The sequence below is a fragment of the Lynx canadensis genome, chromosome D2 (assembly GCF_007474595.2).
Source record: "Lynx canadensis isolate LIC74 chromosome D2, mLynCan4.pri.v2, whole genome shotgun sequence".
NCBI lineage: Eukaryota > Metazoa > Chordata > Mammalia > Carnivora > Felidae > Lynx > Lynx canadensis.
In genome coordinates this window covers 35,792,977-35,804,313 of record NC_044313.2, presented here as the reverse complement: position 1 = coordinate 35,804,313, position 11,337 = coordinate 35,792,977, and the positions used below count along the sequence as shown (strand labels likewise).

Here is an 11,337-nt window from a genome sequence, read left to right as displayed (position 1 = left end):
ACAGACGTGATTGCAATTTCCGAACTATTCATCTTAGAATTAAGACGACACATTTTACTTGATGAGGATTGTGTTTTCATAACTGAAAGAAAGGTTAAACTGGTAGAAATTCAAACAGTTTACTAGTTTGGGGATCAACTAAGACGAAAACAAAACAAAACAAACCGTGTGTGTGTGTGTGTGTGTGTGTGTGTGTACGTGCACGCGTGTGCAAGTGCGTATACACACACACAGTGTGTGACAGGAATGTGTTCAGCTGCAAATGACAGAATAAGCAATTAATACTAATTTAGGCAAGATAGGGACTTGTCTCATAAAACAAGAAATTTAGATACAGGTAGTCCAAGCTGATGCATCAGTTCCACAACGTCAGGAATGTTCCAGATGTCTTCCATGTTGCCACTACACTGTCAGTGTTTTGGCATTCATCCTCATACTTGCATCCTCATGGTTACAAGATTGTAGCACCAAATCCACACATCATACACTAATTTCAGGCGGGAAAAAGGTAGCAAAACTTTGCCTAAAACACTCAGCTTACACTTCATTGGCCTAAATTGTCATATGGCCACATGTAGCTACAAGGAAGTCCAGAAAAAAAGCCTCTTTTGATTGGGCATACTGTCATCTCAAATTGAATCAGGGTTCCATTAGCAAGACAAAGGGGAAGAATGAATAGCAGCGTCTGCCACTTTGACTTATTTTGATGTCGTCAGCAACCTTAGAACATGTAGTTTCTTTTATTTTTTAAATGTTTATTTTTGAGAAAGAATGTGAGGGAGTGGGGGAGGGGCAGAGAAAGAGCGGGGGACAGAGGATCTGAAGCAGCCTCTGTGTTGACAGCAGAGAGCCCGATGCGGGGCTCGAACCCATGAACTGTGAGATCATGCCCTGAGTTGACGTCGGACGCTTAACCCACTGAGCCACACAGGTGCCCCAATTTTTTTAAGTTTTATTTATTTAAGCAGTCTCTACACCCCATGTGGGGCTCAAACTTGACTCTGAGATCAAGAGTCACACACTCTTCTGAGCCAGCCAAGTGCCTCCATATAGTTTAACTTAGATTCATGAAAATTTGAAATAGGTGCATCATGCATGGGATGTTTTTGTTGTGCCATTGTTTTATTGTTGTTTTTTGTCTCACGAGTAGAAAACAAATCTAAAATTGGGGTTAAAGATTTAAAAGAAGTATTTAACTACCTATACTGAGGTATCTAGGGATGTCTATGTGTGTGTATGTGTGTGTTGACATACTGCTATTCCTTTGGAAATATCGAAAGATGGAATCCAAAACCAACTTGAAACACTCCATTTTACTGCCATTCACATTTTCTTCTACGTAGCACTGGGCTAAGACAAGATGTTTGTTTCATCCACAAGTGCCGACTCCCATGAAAACCAAGTAAAAAAAAAAAACTTAAAAAAGGAAGAAATTATTGAGAGTGTTAGGCTTGTTATCAGGACTCTTTAAGATCTGCCCTCATTATCGGGGAAGGTTTGCCTGCAGACATTCTAAAGAGTGAAGTTGAGAGGCAGTAAAGCCCATTAATAAAGATGCCAAACCTTTAAAAAGTTGAGATGTGACTCCAGAGCTATGCTGTGCAATAGGGTGACCATTAGTCACATGTGGCTGCTCAAATATAAATTAACTAAAATTTACAATTCAGTTCCTCAGTCACAATACCCACATGTAGCTAGCGGCTATCGTACAGGGCAGTACAGATATAGAACACTCTCACCATTGCAGGAAGTTCCATTGGACAGTATTGGACTTTCAAGAAGCATTCAAGACCAAATTGTCTGAAGGAGTACAGCCCATCACTCAGAGCATTTTTCTAATTCCTCTTCGAAAACTGTCTTCAAAGCTCTTACAAACCACACTAAGAAAACATCTTATTTCATTTATTCTGAGCATATCAAGAGCCTCCTTACAGCACACTCCAGATAGCGCTCCTTGAATAGGGATGCAAGGAGTAATTAGGCATGCCCCTTCTGCTCTGTGCCAGGACCTACTGGGGGGAATAAATAACTAAGATGTAAGGTAATAGGTGTATAAATGTAAGTATGTACAATATGCTCTTGGAGCAGAGAGAGAGAGACAATCAATTCTAATTAGGACATTAAGAAAATGCCTTCTTTGTAAAGAATTCAAGTAAATGCTACACAAGCGAGGGGTTTCAAAGTTTTGCTTTGAAATTTTGAAACAAAGCGCTGACAAGAAGTTACGTATTTTGAAAAGGTCATTCCAGTAGGAATTGGAGCAAGTAAACACTGAAGGCAAGACCAAGTGGCAAGCTATGGAAATAATTTGGGTTAGAGGTTGTTGAGGGCCCTTACTAGGTCAATGGCCAATGGTATCTAGAGAGAAAGAACACATTCAACAGAGGTCCGATTCAAAATTCAAAGCTTCAGTTTTGCCTCTACATAAACCTGTGCAATTCTTAAAAAAAAAGCCATCTTGGGGGTATTCTAAAGAATAAGTTGCACAGATTCAAAACATATTTCAGTATGTTCTGTTACAAAAACAAATCAAGAAACTGTGTGTGTGTGTGTGTGTGCGCGCGTGTGTATGGATGGAGAAATTTTCTAAAGATACAGACCAAGGTCTTAGCAATTATCTGTAGTTGGGTAGGATCCAGAGTTTATTTTCTTCATTTTGCTAACCTGTACTTTCTTTTTCTATAATGACAATGTGTTATGTAATAAAGAAAAGCTATTTTTTACATAATGATTTTATTTTTTTTTAATTTTTTTAAACGTTTTTATTTATTTTTGAGACAGAGAGAGACAGAGCATGAACGGGGGAGGGGCAGAGAGAGAGGGAGACACAGAATCGGAAGCAGGCTCCAGGCTCTGAGCCATCAGCCCAGAGCCCAACGCGGGGCTCGAACTCACAGACTGCAAGATCGTGACCTGAGCTGAAGTCGGACGCTTAACTGACTGAGCCACCCAGGCGCCCCTTTACATAATAATTTTAAAAGCCACAGTCATTAAACCTAGGGAAGAGTTCTAACAATGTTTTTAACGACATCAACATGGCTAAAATAGTTTCTTTCACCAAGTTTACTACTACTTTAGGACAACAGTTGAAATGTGAAAAGGATGTTTTCTTTAAAAAAAAAAACCTTAAAAAAATAAAACAAGTTTACTATTTCACAGCTATACTTTCTATAATTAAGGTATTAGTTATGAATCACTCTTGAAAGACCCGTCAGAATTTACTTTTCTATTGTTCACTAGATTACTATTGTTCTGTGTAATTATAATAGAATGTTATCTATAATTAGATCTTCCATTGCCTTGTAATTTGGTCCTTCCTTTTCTTCCATGGAAATAACCAGTTCTCTAACCTTTCCACTCTTCAAACTCCTATTCCCCATAGGTATAATTAATGGGCTTGGTTTTCTATCTGGATTTAGGAAGGTGAAATGTTTCTCCTGCCTCACTCCCAGTTTTTCCAAGGCTAATGAGTTTATACTTAGATGCCATCACTGTTGCACTTCTGGCTGACCCTTGCATAGCCAAAAAGCATCTTCATACTTTTGTATGGAACTGCCAAAGCACGTCCTGCTCCACAACCCTCTCTCTCCCACCTGGGCCCCAGAGGCATGTTCGTGGTGATTGGGAATGAGCCCCTCAAGCCCACTAGTTCCCTGGGAGCCATCCCTCTGAAGCTGTCCAGCATCCCCTTCCCTGCCTCCAACCCCCATCCTAGAGTTCATGTGCATCAAGAAGGGAAGGAGTTTTGCCTGGAGAGCAATGTACTTAATAGGATGTAAAAGAAAACATCGATGAATTATGGTTTGGGGTATGTAACTCACAGGTGAGTTAGTCAGTGGACTTGTTTAGAAATGGATTATCTATGTTGGTGCAGTAGCAGAAATGAAAATTTCTGACTTGCCTGGTTTTGCCAATATTTAGGCATTTTGTTCTATTGAATGGGACTGCATGTACAGACACACTTTTATTTAGTCTCACACATGAAAAGAGAAAGCATAAGGCATGTAAGTCAAGTGATTTCTCATCTAAGCATTTTTATCACAAATTACTAAATCTAGTTGAAAACAGTAAGAAAGGATACTTTTCCCCCTCTAGTATGTGTTCTACCAACCTAGCTTGGCAGCTCAGAACATCTTGAATTGTAGTTAAAGGCCTCCCTTTACAAAACAACAGCTAAGCTGTTGCCATATCAAAAGATCAGCAAGCTGGCCTGCTAAAAGTCGGATGTGATTATATGTTCCTCCCTAGAAGGTATTTCAGAGGTTTAACAAGGAAAGAAAATCCTGAGAAAGAATTCAAGAGAAATAGGGAGAATGCTTCAAAGTGATGTCTGTATACATTATTTTCCCCCGAGGCTAATTAGCACAGAAATACTTTTTCCTATTACACTTGCCCCATACCTTTTACTAATTAACACTTAAATTGGTGATAATGGCAACGATAACTAGAAAGCCTTTCTATAAATGAGTCATAATTTGTAATTCAGAAATTAATTGAATACTAATTGTTATACTCATTACCTTGGTTGCTTCAGCTCTGTTTGCTACAAATTCGGGGTTTGAAAAACATGCAACTTCTGCACTTTAACTAGTACTTAGTTATGCTACTAATTCTGAATTATGTAAAACAACAGAAAACCCAAACATCATCTTTGGCTTTGTTTCAGATATATTTTTGGTTCTTGGATCTGGGTATGCCTTTATCTGACAATTCACTCAACCTCAAAGCAACAAAGCCACAACCTAAAAATCTGAAGACCTGAATGCCAAGAAATTGCCTACATTTAATAGGCAAAACAGCGCATTCTTACTCTCTCCCTTCTCTTAGATCTGCAGGTGTCCCCGCTGCTCCAGTAGACTGAGAAAAGAAAAAAGAGGGGGCGACAAGAAAGAAAAGGAAATTGTCTTTGTGGTTGGGGGTGGGGGAGATTGTAATATCATGATTAAGAAGCTTTCCTTTTCTGTTTGAAAGTTCTTTCCCATATTAATGATCTGACATTAAGGAATATGAGTCTACGCAGCAGCGGAGTTTGAGCCTGTCCATCTGTAACTTATAAAAGGAAAGGAACAAAGCAGGGATAGGAGGCAGGAAAGGGATGCAGGGAGAGAGCGAGATGTAGGCGCGTGGGGACGGGAAGGGAGAGGCGGATTTGGCAGTCAAAGGGGGGACGAAACGAACAGGAATGGAAAGTGTGGCCTGGCCGTCCAGCGCTGTGGTGGAGAAGGTGGAACCCACGGCGTCTCACTTCCCCCCCACCCCCAGGTTTTTCCTTTGTAGGTGGGGGCTCTCAGGGCATCTGGAAAGGATCGGTGGGCTAAGAAAGGAAAGGCTGTCGCCTGAGGATGCGCAGGCTCGAGACCGCCTCTCCTGGAGCAGGCGGGCAGGCAGGGACAAGCAGTGACCCCAAGGCTTTGTGGGCACTGGGCGGGGGAGGGGAGGGGAAAGGCCACCAGCCAGGTCCCGCGGGTCCCGGACGCCCAAGGTCAGGGCTGTCCATGTAAAGCATGTGGCCGCGCCCGCCCCGCCCTAACCAGCGCCAACTCGGGCGCTCTCTATCCCGGCCCGACCCTCTGCAGACCTCCGCTTGTCCCCCCGAGCCCAGACCCTTAAGGGCAGACCCCTCCTCGCCGTGCCTGGCGACAGTCGGCAAACAACATGGCGGCCGGCGTCGGCCGCGGCGCCTCCTCTCCCAACCCCGAGAACGGCCCGGCCGGCAGCGGCGGGCGCCCCGACCAGCAACCCGCGAGCCCCGGGCGGGGCGGGGGCGGCCGCGGCGAGCGGCGAGCGGCGGCCGCAGGCCCGGGCGCGCGCGGGGGTGGTGGCAGGGCGGGGCATCCGGGCTCGCACACCAGGCCGGGTGGCGGGGAGCGCGGGCGCGGGGAGCGCGGGCGCGGGGAGCGCGGGCGCGGGGAGCGCGGGCGCGGGGAGCGCGGGCGCGGGGAGCGCGGGCGCGGGGAGCGCGGGCGCGGGGAGCGCGGGCGCGGGGAGCGCGGGCGCGGGGAGCGCGGGCGCGGGGAGCGCGGGCGCGGGCGGAGGCGGCGGCGGCGGTTGGAAGCGGCGGCCCAGAGCCCTCTCGCGGCCGCGGCGGCAGCAGCGCCAGCCCCAGCAGCAGCCCGGCCGCCGCCGCCGCCGCCGCCGCCGCCGCCTCGCGCTCCCGCCGCCCGGCCCGACATGAGTGAGGCGGGTCGGGTGCCCTCGCCTGCCGCGCCGCCGGAGGTGGCGGCGGCCGCTCCGGACGAGAGGAAAGGGAAGGAGCCGGAGCGCGAGAAGCTGCCGCCCATCGTGTCGGCGGGCGCCGGCGCGACTGCGGTAGGTGACGGGCGGGGGCAGCCGGGCGCCCCGACGGCGGGCGTCTGGAGGGAGGGCGGGGGGCGCTCGGAGACCCTCGGGGCCCCCCGCGGAGATGCGCCCGGGCCACCCTTCCCCGGGCTTCAGTAGAGTGTGCCTGGTGGACAGCCGCGAACACCTCTAAAGCTGCACCTTTCACCCTCGGGAAATGTTGGGGTGGCCGCGTCCGCTGGCTGTTCGCGGTTATTGTCTGCTTTGAGGGGCCCACTTTGTCTAAGGAAATGGCCAGCATCTCGGAGGCGACGTTATCATCTGTTGGATGAGGATAAGGTGTCAGGCAGGGAGGAGTGGGTTTTCCATGGAGGTGCCTGCCTGCCTGCCTGCCTTAGGGGCACCGAGATTTCCCCCCTGGCTTCGCTTTTCTTTCCCTTCCCCCCTTCGGATTGCACAGGCTGGGCGGCGAGTTTCCACTTAATTGTGACCTTTCCGTGGCTGTCAGGGTAGTGGGAGGTAGATGCCTCGGTGATGGTTTTAGTTTTCATATGGTACAGACATGTGACGTAAGGTGGGGAGGCTTTTTTAACCTTTTATTTAAACTCAAGTTATCTAAGCTTGACAGGGATGATTTCCCAGCTGGATTTTCTTAAGGATTATTTGGAGAGCGCTCAGCGGCTTCAAACTACATATTGCCAGATGATGTAATGGGACAACCCCCCCCCCCTTCCCTGTTTTTACTGATGGTTATGACTCTGGTACTTTGGAGCACACACACACAAATTAATCTTTAACTTCTGGGATTTTTATTTGACATAACATGTACTTTCTGAAAGTTTGCTTTGGTACATTTAAAGACCATGACTTGTCATGCATCTGTGCTTGACAAAATAGTAAAAGTTTAAAGAACATGATACATTTTCTTTATTCCTACTTGCAATTCATTTCTTAAAACCTCCCTCTTAAATGACTAAGAAGTTACTAAAATAGCTCACTCTTTAAAGCGTTAGGAATAATGTTTTGATTCTGTAGGTTTTTCAAAAATGTCTAAGGACTGTGATAACTGGAAATTGTTAGAACAGGCTCTCTTCATTAAATCATTGTGGCTAAGTGTGGACAGTAATAAAAGAACACATATGGTAAAATATAGCTACGGTTGAGTGGTAAATTGGAGTTGCGGTTAGGAATCACTTTGGGAAATGCTTTGAAGGAATTCGTCATCCAACTGCTTGCAGACCCATTGGGGTTCCTGTGTTGGTACCCTGGACTTTCAGAGCTTATCCAGGACTTTCTGAACTTGCAAAAAGGCAGTGTTTTAAAAGTTCATTTCTAAATCGGTTGTTTAAAACAATGAATGCATATGCTTATGAGAAATAGTTACACGAATGTGGGTCCTCAAGTGAGTGTCCTCCCCAAAACATATTTATCTCAGTGTGGCTGAAAAATTGAAGGCTTGTGATAAAAACTTGGAGAAATTGATAGTACGGACCCAGGACTACAGACTGTTTCCTGAAACCCTTGGAATTCAGAAATTTTCAGATTTTTAGGAAGGTAATTTGGTATATAGGTCATGTATAATATCCACAAGTGGGGTCCTGGCCAGTTCCCTATAATCAACATGTCAGTAGTTCTGCAGTGTAATGTATGTTTGTTCCCACTAAGTGAGGTGAAGTCAGACTTGAGTATAAATAGCGTCAGATCAGTTCAGATCAGGTTGGATTGTCAAAGAGTTCAGGTCAGGTACATGTTTCATCACCATATTGAGTTACAAAAGCCTTTCCGTTTTAATAGCTTATGGGGTTTCGGAAGTGTGAATAAAGGATTATGGACTTTTACCACTAGTCAAACAGAAGAATAGAGTTCAGTAAGCTTTTTTTTTTTTTAACCTTGAATTACAGAAATTAAAGAAAATTGAAGAAAATATGTGTTTGGTTCTCCAGAGGGCAAGAGAGCTGGGATGATGTCTCAGTTCACCAGCAAGTGGGGAAGGCCTTGGTGTGGAGGGGCAGGGAAAGACAGTTTGTGGCCTGTTTGGTTCTTTTTCAGCCTCCATTGTGGATTAGATGGAGCTTCTGGAAGTTTGCTTAGGAACCTGATTGCCATCAGTAACTTTTTTCTCTGGGCTACTTTCGTGATTCTTTTTTGCCCCAGGTGATCAGTTCTGTCTGTGTAGACTGAGTTCATGAGTCAATTAATATAACCCTCCATTATTGGCTTTTTCCAAAAATCATTCTATCACGTTTTTGTGAGAGTTTGGAAATAATTCAGAGTGACAGCTCCCTAGAATAAGTAGAAGGTCAGATTATGATGACCCTAATGAAGCCTGAAGAGTTGGGACTATATCCTGGAAGTTTAAAGAAATGTGCAGGAGTGGGCTTCAGGGTGCTGGAATGAGAGCCCTAAAGTGATTGATCCTAAGACCCCTGAAGTGTGAAGGAAGCCCATTCTAGCCAGGAAGTGCCTAACACAGTGGTCTCAAACCTGACTGACCAGAGTTACCCTGGTAGCACGTCAAAATCCTAATTCCCAGGTCTCCCTCCACAGCACGGGTTTTCAACGTTTGTTGCACCGTAGAATCGCCTGGGGAGCTGTTAGAGCCATCATTGCCCGGTTTCAAATGCAAGCCAGTGAAATCAATCTCGGGCTTCTTTTTACTTCTCACATGTAGCTAAGATTGAAAAATTGATGCTTTATGTACTGAATTAAGGGCTCCATGGAATCTGTGTTTTAACTGCATTGCTTCAAGTCTACTTAGTTTGTAGAGCAGTATTTGAAATGGACTGGTGAAAGGTAGGGATTAAATGAATGAGGCACAGCAGAAACCAGGGGTGGTGGGAGAACTGAGAGAAAAGGTGGTTAAAGTGGCTCTAGGATGCTCGAGAGGCTCAGGATAGAGCCCTGAGAGAACCATCAAGGTGCGTGGTTTGTGTGGCGAGGTCGTGCAGATCTGCAGAGGTGAGGAGCCCAAGGAATTGGAAATAGTGCGTGGATACGAAAGGCTGGTGGTGTGAACACTGAATCTGCTGAGACTGATGGATTAGAGTGGAGGAGAGTATTGCAAATTAGTTGCTACTATAGTTGCTAACGGAAGTTAGAAAAATATGGTGAATGGGGGAGAAGAAAGTGGTCAAAGGAAGAGCAGAAATGAGTGGTGGTGAGGATGAGTTTGACTGTCTACTTCAACATTTAAATCAGATGAACAGGAAAAGGGAGGAGGTTCTCCACAGGATAGGGTGGCAAGGAGTGGAATGGGTTCTAGCAAGAGTTAGCTTTAATCACGTCAAGAAGGTGAAGGGAAATGGGGAAATCAGTTTAGGATTTCAAAGAGAAGTTTGCCCACAGTGAGGGCCAGGAGACTTGTCAAGTAGGTGGAAGGTGAGGGAAGGTTTTGAGGGAAAGCACAAAGTTTGTGGAGAAGATTTGATAGGAAATCAGTAGCAGGAATGAGAAGTTTGTACACATTGTATGAGGTGTGTATAAATGGGCTTAGTGGAACCACTAGCCAAAATGTAACTACCAGTTATTAAACACCTATTATGTTTAGCTTTGGGCTAGATGCTAAGAAAACATAAAAACAAGGTTTAAAAACATTCCTGCCTCGGGGTAGGCAGGGCTAACACATAGAAACATAACAAAGCAAAGCAATGTGTAGAAGTCACAGTGAGCCATAGAAACAATTTGCCCCATAGGAGACCAGAGTAAGGAAATCAATGTGTGCAGAACTGTGAAGAAAGGCCTGGAAGTAAAGGTAATTATTTAAGCTGGCTGGCCATTGAAGGATGATAGGATTTGGATGGGCAAAAGAAAGTGGGAAAAGTACTCCAGTGGGGAAAACAACATGAACAAGGCTTACAGAGAAGCATTAGGGAGCCATACAGCGAGTCCAATGGAAGCGTGCTGGGAACTTGTGGGAGGTAAGTAAGATTGCATGGGGGCTGGAGCCAGATCACTAGGCACAGAAGTATGGACTTTTTTTTTTTTTTTTTTTTTTTTTGGTCCATGGTTAGTGGGAAGCCACTGGAGTTGCTTAAATAGAGAATGAATGACATAATGAAATCCATGGTGGTGATTAGCAATAGCATGGACAGGAGGAGGAAGAGTGTAAAGGAAGGAGCTTTGTAGTCGGTACCCAAGATGACAGGTGCATCCACTCAGGTGGTGGCCATGTGATAAGGGTAAGGGATGGAGGAACCCGCGTGATGTGGAACCTTATTAGACAACAGAATGAAAAAGAAGGAAGATTGATACATAAAAGGATTCTGCAGTTTCCAGACAGGTTCTCTCAGAGAAACATGTTTACATAAAAAGGTAATCCAGCCAACATCATTCCAAATGATGTGTATAAACTCACATAAACTCTGTCCCATCTAGTGTTCGGAACAATCTAACCTATGGAGAACCTTGTGCCCTTTGTCCATCTTGTTCTAAACAAGAGGTGAGACAGGAAAGAGTGAAGGCTGTGGTGCCGAAGGTGTCTTAAGCAATTGAATAAACAACAGATAATACAAAAATACATCATATGTGTATGCTTAATACACATAAGTCATATAAATAATAGCTAGTATTTGAGTACCTACTCTACACTAAGCATTTTCCCTGTGTCTCTTGTTTAGTCAGATTGCAACCAAAAACAGTCACCACAACCACTGTGATGGTGAGGAAGATAATCTTATTTCACAGAAAAGGAATCTGAGAGTCAGAGAGGTTACCTGTTCCTTGCTGGAGGGTAAAATGGCCGATTAGGAGCAGAGTTGGTTTTAAAATTGAGATGTTTCTGACTCAAAAACTCTATAGTATGCTCTTTCTACATGCTATATTGCTGGTGAGGGGCAGTGTGGTTCAAAAAACCTGCACCTACAGCAGTATTTGTTATTTTTGAAAAGAGGTTATGGTCCAGTGACAAGTTTGTTCAAAATTTTGTTACTGGAGATAGAACTATTATGGAAGAGAAAGATGTGTTCAAGGATATCTGATAGTGTCAGTTTTCGTGATGGTGTGAATATATCATTAACTTCTATGTAAAATAAAGCAGTCTAATTAGAGAAAAATAATCTG

General features: G+C 44.9%; 1 protein-coding gene across 1 annotated transcript in view; it reads left to right on the top strand.

The window, feature by feature from the left end:
• Positions 1-6,171: 6,171 nt before the first annotated feature.
• HECTD2 (HECT domain E3 ubiquitin protein ligase 2) overlaps positions 6,172-11,337 on the top strand; it is a 76,016-nt gene continuing 70,850 nt past the window's right edge. Inside the window, exon 1 of the mRNA XM_030334893.1 lies at positions 6,172-6,309. Within this exon, the coding sequence (XP_030190753.1) occupies positions 6,172-6,309 (138 nt within the window). The remainder of the gene's footprint in view (positions 6,310-11,337) is intronic.